Genomic DNA, 18,722 nt, shown 5'->3' with positions numbered 1-18,722 from the left:
GACCAGGCTGAAAAGAGACCTAGTGCAGGGAGACAACAAAACATAATCATGTTTCACAACTATGAGGGGCAAATAGTTTTCGGAGGTGCCCTTTTGAAAAGGTTGGGGGCACAGGGGGAATCTTTCTCAGGATTCCCCCTGTCTCAGGTATTATTATCCCCCAGAAACATAAATGTCTCTAGTTATTTCTAAATCACACAGAATAATCACAGTAAGTTATTTTAAGATTCTTGTCATTATATTTTAAATTTAACCTTGGATATATCCAAGAGCTGAACTTTACTATAAATCTTCCAGCCACACTGGGACTGAAGCAAGGGTGGCTAATCTATAGTCTGTAGACCATCTATAGATTCCCCAGGTGATTTATGATGCTCCTGCAAGCCTCCAATAATTTGGCAGCCATGTGGGCAATACAGTCATACCTCGGGTTAAATGTGCTTCAGGTTGAGCACTTTCGGGTTGCGCTCCACGGCGACCCAGAAGTAACGGAACGCGTTACTTCTGGATTTCGCTGCTCGCGCATGCGCAGACGGCCAAAGTGACGTCACGTGCATGCATGGAAGCGACGTCTCGCGACCCGCGCATACGTGGGTTTCGTTTGCTTCTGGATGCGAACGGGGCTCTGGAACAGATCCAGTTTGTATCCAGAGGTACCACTGTATTTAAATACAGAGACAGAATGAGAGATCAGATATAGATAAATATATTGATTTAGACACTGGGCAGGAGGTGGTGGGATGAATGTCTGCTGAATGTATGGGTGTGAGTGTGCATGTGTGGGAGACCGTGACATGCCAATGTGTGGCCCTTGGAAGCATGGCCAACCCTCAATGTGGCCCTCAAGCCACATTAGAAATTTCACCCCTAAAGGCTTCCAGTAATGAAAGCTTCAAGATTCTCTGTCACATCTGAAGTACAGCAGAACATCCCATGCCAAATTACTAATACACTGGGAATGGATGAAGATGAAGTGCAGCCCAGGACCCTCTAGTGGCCATGCCATGGGCACAGAGCAGCCTTTCCCAACCTTGGGTCCCCAGATGTTGTTGCACTACAACTCCCATCATCCCTGGCTAGTAGGGTTTATAGTCCAATGACATCAAAGGACCCAAGGCTGGCATAGAGGCCTCAAAATGTGGGGCTACCAAGTAGCAGGGAGTCAGGGACCCTAGTTTTCATTTGATGGAACATCACAAGGCTCAGTTCTGCTCAGAAGACCATAATCCTGTTGACCACTCTGATACCACCACTGTCTCTTCTCTTCCAATCTACATTTCTCTATTGATTAATGCTTGTCAAAAAATCAACATGACCCTCCGCAACAACTAGCCATCTCATATTCATTCTCATATATATATATATATATATATATATGAATGAAAATTGGGATTTAATCAGGTTGCTAAACATTAGTTGCTGTGTTCACCACAGGACTACAATAAAAGAGGATAAGCAGAATAAGACCACTAAACTGATTGATATTACAGCTGGATGAGACTATAGACACTACTGGCGTCATTTGGCAAATCTATATTCAGGTTCTTATTTAATAGGTCAGCTTTTCAAATATGTTCTCATAAGATCCAATTAAAGTTAACTTCAGCAATGAGGACTTCATTAGTGATTCAACGGTTGCTCGTTTCTTTTCTCTTCGGGGCATAAGCAACCGATAAATCAAATTCCCTATAAAAAGTTTTGGCAGGGTGGGATGGGGGTGATAGAAAGGCATAAGAAATATCAGAAGAGCCCAACTAAATGACACCAAAGGCTCATCTAGCCCAGCACTATGGGCGTACATTCCCTTTTTCCAATGAACAAAGAACTGAATTCAATTAGGCCCATTCAGTTCAATGTTCATGCATACAAAAAGAATACACACAGGAACAAATTGGTACACATGGAACACCCCCATTCAGAGAATTATAGAATCATTCACGTCCATTCATGTGCGAGTGGGGAGGAAATGGGTGATGGTGATAGCAGACCTCACCTCTCTGGCCGTTCCTGCCAACTGCCATTTTTGTATGTCCAAACAGGTTTACATGGGGACTTTCACACGCCTTCATGAATAACTTTACTTCAATGCAAGCTTTTTCATTCCATCTCTTGGTTAAAGTGCCCAATCTAGACATTTCCCTTGCCAGATCAATATATCCACCGAAGGGGCCACTGGGTTGCTCATAGCAGTCTTATAGTAGCTAAGAGACTTACTGCAGTTGCAAAAAAATTCCAAGCAACAGTTACTTTCACAAAGGGGCAATGGGCGTGCAAAACAAAGATGGAGCCTTCATCCTCAAAACTCACTTCCCCCACGTTTGGATGCATCTTCCACAGTGTGGCTCCTTTTCCCTTCCTCGAGGGTTCTAGATCGCACAGGGAACCTACATGACTAGAAAAGCTTCCCCACAAGCCCTTCACATGAGCAATGACTGAATAAGGCTATAATGTATATAGATTTGCATGCATTCTAAAGCAGCATGATGAGATGGGCATAGGCATTCACTTTTAAAATGGAAAAGGGCAGTAGTGGCTTAGGTGTAGGGCACCTGCTTTGCATGCAGAAGGTCACTGGTTCAAACCCTGGCATCTCTAGTTAGAGCTTCTGCCAGTCAATGTAAGCCAGGGTTTCCCAAACTTGGGTATCCAGCTGTTCCCATCATCGCTGACCACTGGTCCTGCTAGCTAGGGATGACAGGAGCTAGAGATGGGAGCTGGAGACTCAAGTTTGATGTAGACTATTCTGAGCTATATGGAACAATGGCGTAACTCAGCATAAGGCCACTTCCTATACACAATTAAAAATTGACCTCCCTAACTTGTTCCTTCCTACCTAAGTTTCCTGCAGAGTTGTTAGGGAACAGAAAAGAGATTTAGTGATCTGCATTTTCTACAGAGGAGCACGAATGCAAGTTACGAAAGGAACAAATAAGAAAATGAATGTGCTCTTTTTAAAGAATGAAACTGAGGCAGGAAACAATATTTCAAATCAAATTTCACCCTCCCTTCTATTGTAGCCATTTGAAATGTGCACATTCCAGTCATCAAAGCGTTTGTTCTTAGGAATTTAGTACATCCTAGGAGAAAACCCAACCAAAAGTAAGCACTTTTAAGTCCCACTGATTTCAATGTAACAATTATGCATATACTTGAACCAGTGGAATTTTAATGTGCATAACTGCAGCTGGATCATGCCCCTTGTAACTGAGAAATACCTTTAGGGTCACTTAGGACTGAACCAAAGGCACTGATCACCACATCGGCTTTCAGGCGGACAATCTGATCCTGGTCCTCATTCCAGTTTCCGTCTTCATCTTGCTCTGTCCGAACAAATTCCATAGCAACAATCTTCCCTCCTTTTACTACAACCTTCCGAGGGGAAAGGAAAGGTAGAAATTCACATTTTTCTTCTTTTGCAAGATCTACCTGGAAGGGGGAAAATAACATAGTTGCTATTGATTTTTTTTAAAGGTGAATTTGTATGTTGAAAGCTATCTTGAGAGAGTCTGACCCTAAAAGAAAAGTCTACAAATATTCTATATAAATAGATAACGCTTCTGTTATTTTCTAACCCTGCAATCCTATTGCAGGCCTCCCAGGAGTGCTGAGTATTTGAATCTGCCTCTTTGAGGATAGAGAGAAAGGTCTACCATCAGAGGTAGAAATCTGGTATCTCAAGCCTCTCCACAAGGCTGTGGAAAGATCCACAGCCAGTTATTGTGATACTGGAGATGGCACAGGAGAGGTATGCCGGGGGGTTCTGGGAGGGTCTGTAGGTCCACAGGATATACAACCCTCTCTATCCCAACTCTCTCTTCCACAAGAGGGAATAAACTACAGCGTTGGCATAGCCTATTTCCTTTCCATTGTTTCCAAGGGGGCGGGAATCTTAAATGAAACATAAACTGGCAAAGTAAAACAGGAACGCAATAAAACCACTCCATCTTAACTTTCTGCTCTGCTGAGCTGGTGGGACATTGGAATAGAGTGAGTCATCCACCTCCAGCTCTCCTTCTCTTTGGCCCCCTTGGATCGCAGTCTACATCTTCTACACACTGGGCTGCAATCTATTATTGTGGCTCGTTCTGTAGATTCCAGTGTTAGCAGGTTGAGATATGCATCCGAACAGGACAATGGTAATATTCTCAATACACATCAACCTCTCTCCCCCCAATCAGAAGATCAAACTGTCTTTTTAACCATCTTTTCTACCACCCACTACTTCTGGAATTGCATTACTTTTAATTAGCAGCATCTGTTAGGAGACCTCTTGGATTTGAAGTCAGAAATGGAATCGGCTTCATCTTTGTGAAAGGCTCTTACAGTAGGCTTCATTATCATTCCAATATGAGAGGAGACCACACAATCTGTTCTGGGAATAGCAGTTAGACCTACACACATTCCGTTGTCAGCTACTTGCTGTGGTGCCCAATTATCAAATCCACAAATGTTTTAAATGAATTAAAATGTGTAAGGCAAGGCTGTCGTTGTAAAATATTCCTCAAGTCTGGGATTCATCCAGTCTCTTTTTGCATTTAAATTATCATTTATGATTATTTTTATTTCCATTCATTTGACACATACTGAATCGACACAAAGCAACATCTTCCATGACCAATAGCCACAATTCTTTCTACTCCCATTGGTCAGATGTCTTTTCTTAAATGTCAATGATTTCAGCTGAAGAATGAATTCAAAGCAGCCAAGCCCAATTTAGTGAGAGCGGCAAACCTGCACTCTCTGTTTCGCCCCAAGCTCCTTTCTCCAAAAATTCTACTATTGCTATGTGCATCACTCCTCATTAAAGTGCAAGAAGGAAGTCAACAGGTGAAGGTTTGGTACCAGGTGTGGGGAGCCTGTGGCTTTCTGGGTGTTGCTGAACTACAACTCCCATCAGCCCCAGCAAGCCTGGCCAACAGCCACAGATGATGAGAGTTGTAGTTCAGCAGCATTTGGAGGGCCCAAGGTTCCCAACACCTGGCTTAATAAACCAGAAACTGGTGCCTCCACAGATATACACACTGCCTCTACTTATCTGCAAGAAATATGGCAGATGGAATCACTGGCAGATAACAGTCTATGGCACACAGAGAGAGAGGACTTCAGAACTTAGACAAAGAGGAGATGGATGGCATATCAGACAGCAATGACAGTATGCATTAATACTTTTACTTGTTTTGATTATTTTTATTATGTATTTTATTATGTATTTTGTGCTTCGTATATTGTCTAGGTGTTGTGAACCGCCCAGAGACCTACAGGTATAGGGCAGTTTACAAATTTAATCAATCAGTCATCATCATCATGCCTCTTTCTCTCTGTTAATCTACAAAAATGGGAGGTTGTGACTGTGAGGCCACAGCGAAAGGGCAACAGTAGAGCAGCTACAGTCTGGGTAACAACCATGACAGGACAAGAACCCCTCCCAAATTCCAGCTAGAGAATGGACCCTCTTGGAGTGAGATCTCACACAGCAAACTTGATCCCAACATGCCTATCAAACAGAGCAGATGTGCATTGTACATTGACAACACAATGCCACCAGTACGTAACTATGACCTCATAATAGCTTGTCCTGAAAAAGAGAAGCAGAGGCTACAGGCATTTGTAACAATGACAGGACCCTTGAGGATGAGCCCTGCCATAGAGACGAGGGCTTCAATTGAAAGGAGTGCTAAGTAACTCCTTGCACAAGTGGAAAAACATCTGTTTGTGCAAGGAGACTTCCTACTCTCCTCTCCCTGGGTGCCACCATATTTCGCTGTGATCATGGCAGCAAACCACCCAGAGACTGCTGAATATCTTCCCCACTCCCTTCCAGTGCTATTTCTCTAGGGGGAAAAAGGTGCCGGAACTCACCATGAACACCTCCCTCATTCTCTTAGAATGGCAGTGATGCTTACCTGAGAGGTAACCCACCAGAACCCACCTGAGGCGCTGGAACTAAGTTCCTGTGAGTTTCCCCCTGGAAAAAAGCCCTGCCCCCTTCTATCACCATGATACTATGTCAAAATGTAGTGCTATTCTGAGACTGGGACAAGTGCTGCCATTGTTACAAAACAGGAGCCAGAACTAAAAGGCGAAAGAGGTATGCCAGTTTCACTGCTCTGCTTTTGCCCACCAAAATTTAGACTCCCGGAATGCTTCTGCAAACCTCCTGAAATGTCACCCAAATGACCTCCTTTATTTACTTCAGGGGTCAGTAAACTTTTTCAGCAGGGGGCCAGTCCACTGTCCCTCAGACCTTGTGGGGGGCCAGACTATATTTTTTTGTGGAGGGGATGAACAAATTCCTACGCCCCACAAATAACCCAGAGGTGCATTTCAAATAAAAGGACACATTCTACACATGTAAAAACACGCTGATTCCTGAACTGTCCGCAGGCCGGATTTAGAAGGTGATTGGGCCAGATTCGGGCCCCGGGCCTTTGCCTACCCATGATTTACTTCTTGCTTCAATAACACCCACAATTTTGAGTGAATCTATTCTTTGTGAATTTAAGAATATAACTTCTAGTCATGCTACCAGATGCTTGACTTGCTAATTTGGTCAAAGATGTTTTCACATTAAGGCAGGAGTTGAAATTATTCCAAAAACTGGGCATCTCTTGAAAGGATTATGCAAAATGGATATGAAATTTAAAGAAGAGCTTAACTCTTTTTCTCAGAGCCAAACCTTTAGGGTTCATTGTGTTCTATTTGTGTTCACTAAAGTTGATAAGATTACTAACTTTTATGGTTAAAAAAAAATGTGGCAGGATTTAGAAAAGCTGTCCCAGTTTCTGATTTGATCCTGGAATGTCCCATTTTTCTTAGGATGCCCCTATTCTCATCAAAGAAATGTTGGAAGGTATGGAGTTCAGCAACCACTGAACCAAGGAGATAATTACCTTTAGAAGACATCTGATGGCAGCCCTGTATAGGAAAGTTCTTTTTTAAATGTTTAATGTTTTATTGTGTTTTTATACAAGTTGGAAGCCACCCAGAATGGCAGGGGCAACCCAGTCAGATGGGTGGGGTGTTGTTGTTGTTGTTGTTAATACTGAATAGGGCATTCCTATTATCATGGGAGAAATGTTGGAGGGTATGGCATAGTCCATGGTCAGAAGTGATGGTGGCTGTGGTTCAACAGTATACAGATGGCCACTGGTTTGCTACCTCTGTTTTAGGGAGGAAAAAAATCTGCAAACAATATTTACACCTCATCAAAAAACAACAACAGTTCATACATAAGAACCTGGGAACTACCATCAGAGTTGTGCTAAGAATAAATTAGTGTATTTATTACATTTGTTCAAAAATAATCTCTCTAAATTATTACTCTCTGACAAAAAAAAACTCCAGAACATAAATTATGTAGCATGAAAAATTACTCTCTGTTCTAGATGATTCCCCACTAGTCACCTTGTGCAACCGTTAGGTCTACATCTGTCCCTGAAGAGAGGGGGCTATTTCCGCATATATTTTGTAACTGGGGCATATCTGATGTCTCATTAGTGTGAATTATGCAATAATCCGTGGTATGCGGCACATAAATTACAACAAAGCAAGCCCAACACATTGCGATAATTAAAGCTGAAATAAAAAGCTTTCATAATAAAATAAATGATTAAGATGCCAATCAGAAGCTTAATATGTGTGTGGCGTATGCATGCTGGCTACTGAAACTCTGATCTGAGTTCCAAATTAAGTTGTGCCTCGAAACATTTGTAACCTTTTTTTAAAAAAAGCACATGAATTCAACACACAGACTTTCTTTCTGAGGATCTCTCCCACATCTAAATAAAATTCCTGGCCTGCTCTTCATTGACATCTAAAAGTCGTTCATTTTTATGGTGGCCAGCTGGACAAGGCCTGTAAATATCACACACAGTTTGGAGTGGCTCTACATGTACATTTCCTCTATCAGAAGGTCAATATTTAGAGTCATGTCACAAAGGTGAACTGGCTCAGGAAAACAGCCACATGTGAACTGGAGTGATGGGCCAATGAAACTCAAGCAGACATTACTTTGGGGACTTGCCAACCTGGGTGAATTCATTGCTGGGAGACTCTCATGGTTGGGTCCATGAAGAGGTGCCAGTTAGAAAAAGAAGAAGAAGAACAGTTTGAATTTGATATCCCGCTTTATCACTACCCTAAGGAGTCTCAAAGCGGCTAACAATCTCCTTTCCCTTCCTCCCCCACAACAAACACTCTGTGAGGTGAGTGGGGCTGAGAGACTTCAGAGAAGTGTGACTAGCCCAAGGTCACCCAGCAGCTGCATGTGGAGGAGCGGAGATGCAAACCCGGTTCACTAGATTACGAGTCTACCACTCTTAACCACTACACCACACTGGCTCTCAAGACTAGGCTAGATGGTCTGAGTCAGTATAAACTTAGGAACATCCTATAATTCCTAAGAAGACCTCAGTAAACACCTCATAGCAATATTTTATTTCAAGTGGCTGGCACAGTGTTATGAGACGGCAAAAACCATCAGGTGTGAGACAGGTTTATTATATCTCAATGTCTTCCTGAGGGGAAATATTTCCACACTTGTATAATTTTAAGTTACATGAAGGTTTTCTTACAATAGAAAACTCTCCTCACAGTTGACAGAAACATGCTGTGAATAAAGAACCCGTCTTGCACACACTTGTTTTTGTATTTCAGGGCCAACTCTAAAGGGCTTGAGGTTGGGCATGTGCCAGGACTCCAAGAGGCCATGAAGAGTCCACTAGGTCAACAGCGCTATGGTCAAAAGGAGGCACAAGAGACACATTAATTGACACACTCTCAGGGCTGGCGCCAAAGGTTGGCATGTCTGACGAAAGCCTGATGGACCTCCTTCCCCTCTTCAGCATGTTCACCCACCTCTCACCCTGGGCCAGATAACAGTGGTGGTGAGAAGGAGGAGGAAATGTCATGACTCTCTGCCAAGCAAGCAAGCAGGTAGAATAGTAAGAGCAGCAAGAAATTAGTGATATGGAGGTACAGGGTAGATGCACTGACAGAGGGCCCATGGAGGATGTCTAATAATAATAATAATAATAATAATAATAATAATAATAATAATAATTTATTTATACTTCGCCCATCTGGCTGAGTTTCCCCAGCCACTCTGGGCGGCTCCCAATCAAATGTTAAAAACAGTACAGCATTAAATATTAAAAACATCCCTGAACAGGGCTGCCTTCAGATGTCTTTTAAAGATAGGATAGCTGCTTATTTCCTTCACATCTGAAGGGAGGGTGTTCCACAGGGTGGGCGCCACTACCGAGAAGGCCCTCTGTCTGGTTCCCTGTAACCTCACTTCTCTCAATGAGGGAACCGCCAGAAGGCCCTCGGTGCTGGATCTCAGTGTCCGGGCTGAACGATGGGGGTGGAAACGCTCCTTCAGGTATACAGGACCAAGGCCGTTTGGACTTTAAAGGTCAGACCAACACTTTGAATCCTGCAAAAACCTGGAGCTGACCCTCCATGCACTGCCTTTTCCTGGTTAAAGGAGGCTCACTGAAGGACACCCAAATTCATGCAGCTGGAATTCATTTTCACAAGTGGTATGTAATGTTCTCCCAGATGCACCAGATATCAATGTCATGTAATGTAATGTAACAATCAGAGGGTAGACTTAGCATTTATTTTGTTGTAGTCCTATTCTATGCTGGCTGCCTCACACACAAACACCCACCTGCACACTGCCTCTGGCTGAGGTTCTAGCTTCCTCCATTAACCTCCCAGAGGGGGTCTTCCCTCCCAAGCATAACAGTACATAACAAACTTCTTAAAGGGATAGCACTACATGGGAGAAGCTGTCTCTGGGCTTGTCTACACTTCCGCTTGTCCCGTGCCTAGAAAGCATGGTTCCGAGTGGTTTTCTGCTTGACCTGAGATTTCTAGACAGGGGTCTGAATGATTTTCCCATTGCTCTGCTCCTTTCCCAGGGAAATCTAGCTCTTTAGCTCTAAATCAAAGCAACGTGAATCTGGAGAAAACCTGAATTGCTTCAACTGAGCACTAAAGAGTGGTTTTTCCCAGGGGAAAGTAGCGGGACAAAAGGAAGTGTGAATAAGTCTTCTGTAGCTACAGCACAACATGTGAAGATGAAACCACACACTATTTGTGACTATTTGTACCTTTCCCTCTGGCTTTCTTTTTATATATTTGTTTCCAAACAAAAGCAGTAGGGAGCAAATGATAGGCAAGGAGTAGGGGAAGAACCATCTCATCCTTTGCTTGCTAGCCACCATGTTGCTCAAAATTTCTCCTTTCCAATGTTATTTTTTTCTGTCCTGCCATGGGCATGGAGGGGAGGGGTATAGACCTCAGTACCTTATCCCCTTGGATGAAGGAAAGTAAATTGTTGGGGAGGGGGAGTCAAATTTTGAGCGTAACAAATGGCCCACTGGGAAATGGCTGCTCCCCTCACCCCCAATTCTCTGATCAACCCCCAAGCCGGCTGGCTCCAATTGCCCATGTTTTAATGTTAGGGGAATGCGGCAATAACCCCCACCACCCAACCCCAGTGTTTCATACCTTAATGTATTTCCTATTAGTACTTCCGGTGTTTCAATTTTGGGAAAACTTACCTCCTCAGGGACAGCCCGTATATTGGTAAATCCTTTCCTGAACACCACAAATACACGACGAGCTCCACAGCGCAAAGCTGACGTTGCACAGTCAAAAGCGGTGTCGCCCGCTCCAAGAACAATCACTGCTCCCTGTATTGATGGCAATGGAGAGCGACAGGCGCACATTCCTGAATGATGAAAGGAAAACCCCATTTTCAAGGAGGGGAAGAGAGAGAAAAAAACCAGAAAGCTATTTCTGCATGACAGCTCAAACGGCACTTATACTCGAAGCAATGTAAAATTGCATCTTGCAGTTTCCGAGCATGGAGAGTCACTATCAAATTATTCTGCTTCATTGAAAGACAGTTTTATTCCCGTTTTTAAGATATGCTCATACATGTAATTTCATAGTCAGTACCCTTTAGCAGCACTGCCTTCCTGTCTTGGCAGGAAATAAAGTACAATGCATTTCTTCTTTAAAAATAAAAATAAAGGGGAGACTGTAAGGCCTTGTCAGATTGAGTGAAACTGATTTAAGATCCTGGTATTCAAAAAATTAAACCTTTGACTCATTCTTAGCGGCATCGCTATTCCTTGAGAAAGAGAGAGGGAAATCTTGTTACCAGAAATTCTGTCTGTCACCTGATCTAATGTGACTAGAGTCCCACTTATTCAGGCCCTTGTCCAAAGAAGGCTCCACAATTGTGGAGGTAGACTACAAGTGGCAGAAACTGAGGTTATAAAAAGGAAAACAGCTCCAACCACTCTTACTTTGCGAATCATGTCCACTGAAACAAGATGGCGTCCTGCACATGGGAAGAATATTTGTGCTTGATATCCAGGGCTCCTGGCTCTGGTCCAATCTACCTAGAGCCTGTTGTCACCACCATATTTATTTATGTATGTGCATTCATCAGGTGTGGGGAATCTTTGGTCCTCCAGCTGTTTCTGGATTACAAGCCCCATCATGGCTTTGGCCATGCCTGCCATATTTGTTTCCGACTTGTTTTGTTTCTTAAAAGAATTATGAGGAGAAATATGAAAGTCTGTACAGTGTCAATAAGTCACTGTCTGGTAAGGTACAGGATACTGAGAAAGGCTTAAAAACAACAACCCTTAAAAGAAACAAAATCCATACAATGTGTTGCACTTTAAAAGCAGGCAGAATGCAGCTAACCACTGATTAAACAAATTACTGTAATTTTTAAAATGATACCATAAATAGAATAAACCTGTAATCTGAAGGGGCCTGTGATAGTTTCATTCAAAAGACTATGTTTTTTAAAGCATATCACCAGTGGTCTATAATTCTTACGTTTGTGCTGCGGTAGTTGTGAATTTTCACAGCAAGGGTGGAGAACCACAAGTATCAATTTCTTCCAAGAACAAAAAAAAAGTTAAACACAGGCCTTTGGAAACTTAAAAAACCCCCCACCACACACACATGGAAACCTTCAGCATAGCATAGTACATAACCATTTATTTTTCCATATGGAGACAGAATTGAATTTTATCAGGACTGGTCACATTTTCACCAGTTTTATTTCAGACAACTAAAGTACTACAGTAGTTTGGGACAAAAGAGTCCATTGAACTATTTCCTGAACCCATCCCCATGCTGAGGATATCCCTTTTGATTGTTTTTTCTGTTTGTTTCCTCGATATGCTATTCTTCTATTGTGTTTTCTTCCTGGCCATAGTCACTTGAACAAGCCTAGCAAATCAGGGATCACATTAGAAATATACATAGCTAACAAGATTTAGAAATGTGCTGATGTTACTGAGGGCAAATAAAGCTGCTTAATGGATCCACTGCCCCTACCCACAATTATTTTATTTATTTGACAAAATTTATATACTGTTTGAATGTCAAACAAAACCCCACCACAACCTCTAAGTGGTTTATAATAGTAAAATCAATCAATCAATCAATAAAATATTGATGAAACAGGCATTGAAATCAACATTAGCTAAAATGGGTGACCCTGTTCGCTTTTCAATATAATGACTGAAAAAGGGACACATTCGTAAGCTGCTGGAAATGTCAGTGCGATGTACGTCCTCTTTGGCTAATGCCTAGATTCTATTCAACTCATGTCTTTACAGAAACCCAAATTCTTCCCACAATACTGTACTTAAGACAAAGGGTTTTGACACAGAGGTGAGCCAAGCGCCAATTGTAAATAATTGTGAATTACCTTTGATGCAGAGATAGGAAACGCTGAAGTAAAAAGTTTAGGCCCAAAGCACCACACATTCCTGGCCAACGCTGCCACAGGTATGGTAAGTTGTCAGGTCTACTTATGGAATGGACAACTTAGTTGTACTATGGTTCTCATGTGGTGTTACCACCAAATGTAAGTAGTTCTTGGCAACTTCCACAAGGAGAAGTACACCGCTGCAATAAGTATTAATATTCACACAGGACTGAATAATTCAGCCTTGCCGAACACAGGTTCATAGACTCCACCTCCCGAAGACTGTAGACAGATTTCAAAAATGTTCATCATCTTATCCTATGAGGTGATGGGGGGGGGGGCTTTTTCTCTCTTTAACAAAAAAAAACCTTGTCATCACTTTAAGTGGCACCACGGTTGCTCTGTGAATGTCACTGGGCAGAACACGCCCAGGAACGAGGCTACTTCAGGAAGCAGAGTCATTTCCTACCTTGGGTTATTATTGCAGCTGGTGGTAGAGACACCAATGGGAGACTCCACCTCAAAATAAATAAATAAATCACTGGGAGCAACTCTGCCATGGCCCCGTGTCATTTCCATTAGGCTTTTCTTTCATAACGAGGAATGCTACTGGAGGAATTGCTGGAGCAATGACATAGCTATTTTTCCTAGCAAAATGAAGACCACATCCCTCTGCTGATTTGCATTTATCATGGTAATCCACACAACTGAAAAATAAATGAGACCCCCCCCCCCAATATAAAGGTGTCCAGAAATATTCCACCACACCACTTTAATGGAAAACTATTGTTTCTTTTTTATTTCCCCCCAGGAAACTGTAATGTCCCCTAGTTTGGGAATAACACATAACCACAGCTAGTTAAAAATCCTCTTTGCACAGGGGGAGAAAAAGGGAGGGAATGTGATAGAGCTCTAAGGCTCATGCACATAACACTAAATCATAATTGCGTGCTCTTCTATGAATGACTTTTCATTCTAAGCTGCTGGAAAATCAACACCATGGCCTGTGTTTAAAGACCTTTTCTGCACACACAGCTCCATTTTCCTTCAGAGCAGGAGAGTCCCACAATGTTTTAAAGAGGATTGCTAAAGGAAACTCAAGAATGTGCACAAAAATGGCATCTCTGGCTCACTGAATGCCACCCTATGGGCAGGGGCAAAACTCTATGCTCAGTAGTGTGAATGACTTGCGTTGTTCCCTGCATACCAGTTTATATTGTTTTATTAAAGCCATGCTCTGTGTACCTTCCATACGGAACATTACAACATATATGTCCCCTTCCTGGTTTAGAGTGGAGGACAGAATGCAAGGCTTCCTTTTATTGAAGACTTTTAATTAGTAAGATTCTGAATTACTATAGATCCTGATACTTCATATTTTGTTTTTGTATTAAGCATAACGAAATGTGAGGATATAAATGTTTTGCATAAATATCTTGAGAACATATCTTTTCAGCTACCTGGTTTACTTGCCATAGCCACCAATGGCAGGAAGTCTTTAGATGTGTAAAATCCTTGATCCATTCCCAGACCTTGAAATACAGCTTCTCTCTTTGGTTCTGGTAGACCTGATACACAAAAAGTAGAAAACATATGTGAGTATGTCAAGTATTCATAAGAATACTTCATAAGAATACTCTCGTATTATATATATATATATTGATTTTAACATATAAATTATAAAATGTACCACAAAACTTATCACTTATACAATCCTTTTAGACTTTCATCAGCACCTCTGATGATCCACCATTTTAACCACTTCTTATGCATTTCTTAACTTTATATTGCCCTTACATCTCTTAACAAATCATCCTTCCCCTTCTCCATTTTTGCAATACTCCTCACAAAACTTCTTGCAAACCTACAAACATTGTCTGATCTTCACAAATACTTTTCAAATAGTCCGTAAATTTACTGCAGTCTTCCGTGAATTTATGGTCCCACCGGTTTCGAATCCTTCCTGTTAGTTTATCTAGTTCTGCAAAGTCCATTAACTTCATTCTCCATTCTTCAATCGTCGGTAATTCTTCTTGCTTCCATTTTTGGGCCAGTAATATTCTTGCTGCTGTTATTGCATATAAAAAGAGCTTACATTCCTTTCTATTTATATCACTCCCCACAATGTCCAGTAAAAATGCTTCTGGTTTCTTTATGAATGTATATTTCAACATTTTTCCCCCCATCTCATTATATATCATCTCCCAGGAAAGGAAAATATCTTCATCCTCTCAATCATTAAGTTAGAAGAACCTATAGAACTTTGCTGACAACCAAAAATGACAATTCATGATCATTATATTTTGTGCACAGTAACTTTTTATTCAACAAGGGCGTATTAATCATCAAAATCATTTGTACAGTGGTGCCTCGCAAGATGAAATTAATTCGATCTGCGAGTCTCTTCGTCTAGTGGTTTTTTCGTCTTGCGAAGCAACCCTATTAGCGGCTTAGCGGATTAGCGCTATTAGCGGTTTAGCGGCTATTAAAGGCTATTAAAGGCTTAGTGGATTAGCTGCTAAAAGGCTATTAGAGGTTTAGCGGCTTAGAAAAAGGGGGTGGGGAGCGAAAAAAAATCTCAAGACTCGCAAGACATTTTCATCTTGCGAAGCAAGCCCATAGGGAAATTCGTCCTGCGAAGCGCATTGAAAAACGGAAAACCCTTTCGTCTAGTGGGTTTTCTGTCTTGCGAGGCATTCGTCTTGCAGGGCACCACTGTATAATGTTTTCAAGTGGTCAAAGCATTTCACATCTATTATACACAGTAGTTATAACTATCATGCAATGTCAGTGAATATTCTTATCCCCTGTATTGCAGGTGGGGAAACAGAAGCAAAGAGTAAAGTGTTGTTTGGCCTGAGCTCACCTAGTGAGTTCATAGCCAAATAAAGACCTGAAGTTGGGGGTAATCCAAAACCCTCCAGAGCAGATTTAGAGGGGCACGGGGGGAGAGAAGAAGATGAGGAAGTTACATTATGCAGACAGAAATCTTTGCACTAATGGGATGACTTTGTTGGATACAACCCAATTAAACCATTTTGATATTTGTATGATTTGCATAAGGGCTTGACAAAAGAGCTCTTCATGTTGATTACACATATTTCAGCACTAACAACTCTCTACACAATTAGGGCTCATCTCTATATTCCCCCCCCCCCCACAAGATCCTGTACACATTCAGAAAGATCTACTGGGTAGCTCTAATAAGGGAGGAAGGGCAGCTGCCATCAGGAAATATATCTCTGTTGAGCGTTCTGGCAGCTTTTCTTTCTTACTGTAATAAATACTGATAAGCTGCTACCCGACAAGGATTTGTTTCAGCCACTTGAATGGACAACTGTAGCAAATATTTTACCAGTCACCACACTGTCGACACATTGTCTTTTTGGACCTTAAAAGCCCCTCACTTGAACTTCATATGAAAGAATACACCAAGTGCCATTTTACTGCCCTGAGACCTCAGTCAAGACAAGAAAATGTCTGAAGACAGGAAAATAAAACACTTCTCTACATTTGGAGCAAGGAGACATTATGAGTGCAAAAAAAAAGCACACAACACTTAGAAAAAGAAAATCCAGAGATATACCTTCAAGGATGAAGGACCCTGGAAGACCATATCCTTGGATGCCTGCCATGCTCACTGCCAAGAGTCATTCAATGCTCCATCAAACATAGAACATGCAGATACCCACAATGCCCCCACACAATTGAATGCCCATAAATTTCCAAGGAAGCAAGCACAATATCTATTTCCCTTGAAAACAGAGGTGTCAGAGCAAAAACCGGTGTGTGTGTTGCATTTAAGAGGAGGAACTCTTGGACCAAACTCAGCATCCCAGATGCGGGTGGTGCTGTGGTCTAAACCACTCAGCCTCCTGGGCTTGTCGATCAGAAGGATGGCGGTTTGAATCCCTGCGACAGAGTGAGCTCCCATTGCTCTGTCCCAGCTCCTGCCAACCTAGCAGTTTGAAAGCACGCCAGTGCAAGTAGATAAATAGATACCACTGCAGTGGGAAGGTAAACAGCATTTCAGTGTGCTCTGGTTTCCGTCATGGTGTCCCGTTGCACCAGAAGCAGTTTAGTCATGCTGGCCTGAAAGCGAGATGTGCGCCGCAACCCCATAGTCGCCTTTGACTGGACTTAACCGTCCAGGGGTCCTTGACCTTGACCTTTTTATATATCTATATCCCAGACTAAACCAGTCCACCCTTCCTCAAAGAGAGCAAGACAGATAATATAATGTGACTTCAGAAGGAAAGTTGATGTGTTCATAACACAGGGCATAATTACACATTTCCAGTTGCATCTATTATACCATAAGTGCAAGGATGTCTCCTCATTAAAGCCCTGTGTGTACTGCTTTCCTGGAACTGAGCTGAAATCCCTTGAAGTTTTCCCATTGACTTGTATTGAGAGAAAGCTTTGGTACTTCAGCCCCTGAAGGCATTTGAGGCAATACAAATAGATAGGCCCCTATTCCTTACTACACAACACAGGCATTGCTAATCCCCTCATTCACTACCCTGACTACTGTTGAATCAGCCTCCTGTGTACCTCTCTTTCCTCCTAAATATGGAAGTGGTATTCTTTCTGGAGCTTGCTGTTCCTTAGTGAGTAAGCAGAGACTGTCTCACTCTCACGTGCCTCCTCCTCCCCGGAAGGAGCTGGTTTGGGTGGTGGGAAGATGAGACAAGCCTGGTGTGGGAAGGGAATGGGCAGGGAATGAAGAGGTACTTTTCTCTTCCATTGCTAGTCTCCGATTCTCATTCTCCCTAATGAAGGCCGCCACAGCCCATTGGGCCCCTCTATGGGATCATCACCTTCCCATTCTGCATTTCCCCGAGGCTCGTGAACCACTCAAAAGCCACTCCTAAGCTTGGGACGTGGGGCAGAGAGTTGCAATGGGAGCCTGCTCCCGCTAGTTCTGAATCATGGGAAGAGCCTTGGCGCATGCAACAGGCTTCTCCATTGCAGACTTTCCCCACAACACTGTTAGAATATTCCATTCCACCTTAAGTACAGGCGTGACTGTTGTGTGTCACATGCCTGTTTACACTCCAGCACACCTTGCTGGGAACTTCCATTTGTGTATAGCTTTTGCTTATGCTGCTTGCTTGGACGTGAAAGGGAGAAGACATGTTTTTCCCTTCGTCCTGATATACACTGAATAAACTGCTGTAAATATGCTTTGCACGGCATCTCCCTGCCACTTCTGTTGTGCCTTTACTCTGCTGAGTTGCGTGCCCAGCTTCTGAAGCTCTGGGTCACAGATTCATGCTGCACCAAGGACTGGAGTTTGACTGGCACGTTGGCCGGTGGGCTGGAGCCAGCTGGGGGCTTGCCAATTGCCCCCATTCCCTTGGAAGCATCCCAACAAACACGTGGTGGGAAAGGGGATGTGGTGACAGCGGAGAGGGCCCTCCAACATCTGCCCTCCTGCCAACTGTTTCCTCCTTTTTTTTTGACAAACAGCGTCAAAAGGTGAAGGCACATCTCGCAAAAGAGCTCCTCAGAAGATGCAATCTGAGGTAACACTATCCCTCCAGCCTCTTGCTTTTGTGTGTGTTTTGTGTGCGCGTCACAGAAGCAGAGGTGCATCTAACTAAAGCCTTGTTAACGCAGAGTATTAGTAAGCCCTGGGGGGGGAAGCAATTCTAGAGGGGAAGAAGGCTTATTAATAAATTAGGAAGAAAATAAAAATGATGGTTTTTAAATGGCAAAGCTATTAAGCAGTTCTTTTAAATCAGTTTTTAACAAGGAAAAATAAGCAGAAGTAACTACGGTACAATTAAGAAAGTAATGGCCCAGATCCTGAGTTGCAGTTAAGAGTTCTTCAGCGCAGCTTCTGGGAAGGGCTGGCTAGGTGGATTTCAGTTCATCTTGCAGCCGTCTGGGAAGTGGAGGGCTCCTTCTCCCAGTCTCTATAATCATTGCTGGTGACAGGGAACTCACCTGACAAGTTGCTAAGACT

The 18,722-nt window shown here is 42.7% G+C and overlaps 1 protein-coding gene across 5 annotated transcripts in view; it reads right to left on the bottom strand.

The window, feature by feature from the left end:
* The window catches only part of DPYD (dihydropyrimidine dehydrogenase), a 498,994-nt gene that overhangs the window by 246,435 nt on the left and 233,837 nt on the right, over positions 1-18,722 (bottom strand). For all 5 annotated transcript variants that reach the window (XR_014512316.1, XM_083444838.1, XM_083444836.1 and 2 more), the window contains 3 exons: positions 14,212-14,319; positions 10,572-10,741; positions 3,216-3,426 (listed from right to left, as the gene is read on the bottom strand). Coding sequence is in view for 4 of the 5 variants with exons in the window: in XM_083444838.1 (XP_083300964.1) it covers positions 3,216-3,426; positions 10,572-10,741; positions 14,212-14,319 (489 nt within the window). In the remaining variant the exon portion in view is untranslated. The remainder of the gene's footprint in view (positions 1-3,215; positions 3,427-10,571; positions 10,742-14,211; positions 14,320-18,722) is intronic.

The sequence above is a fragment of the Podarcis tiliguerta genome (assembly GCF_965153285.1).
Source record: "Podarcis tiliguerta genome assembly, chromosome: 6".
In the NCBI taxonomy this organism is placed as follows: Eukaryota; Metazoa; Chordata; class Lepidosauria; order Squamata; family Lacertidae; genus Podarcis; species Podarcis tiliguerta.
Note: the sequence above shows the minus strand (reverse complement) of the source record. Positions and strands in the feature narration are given on the sequence as shown.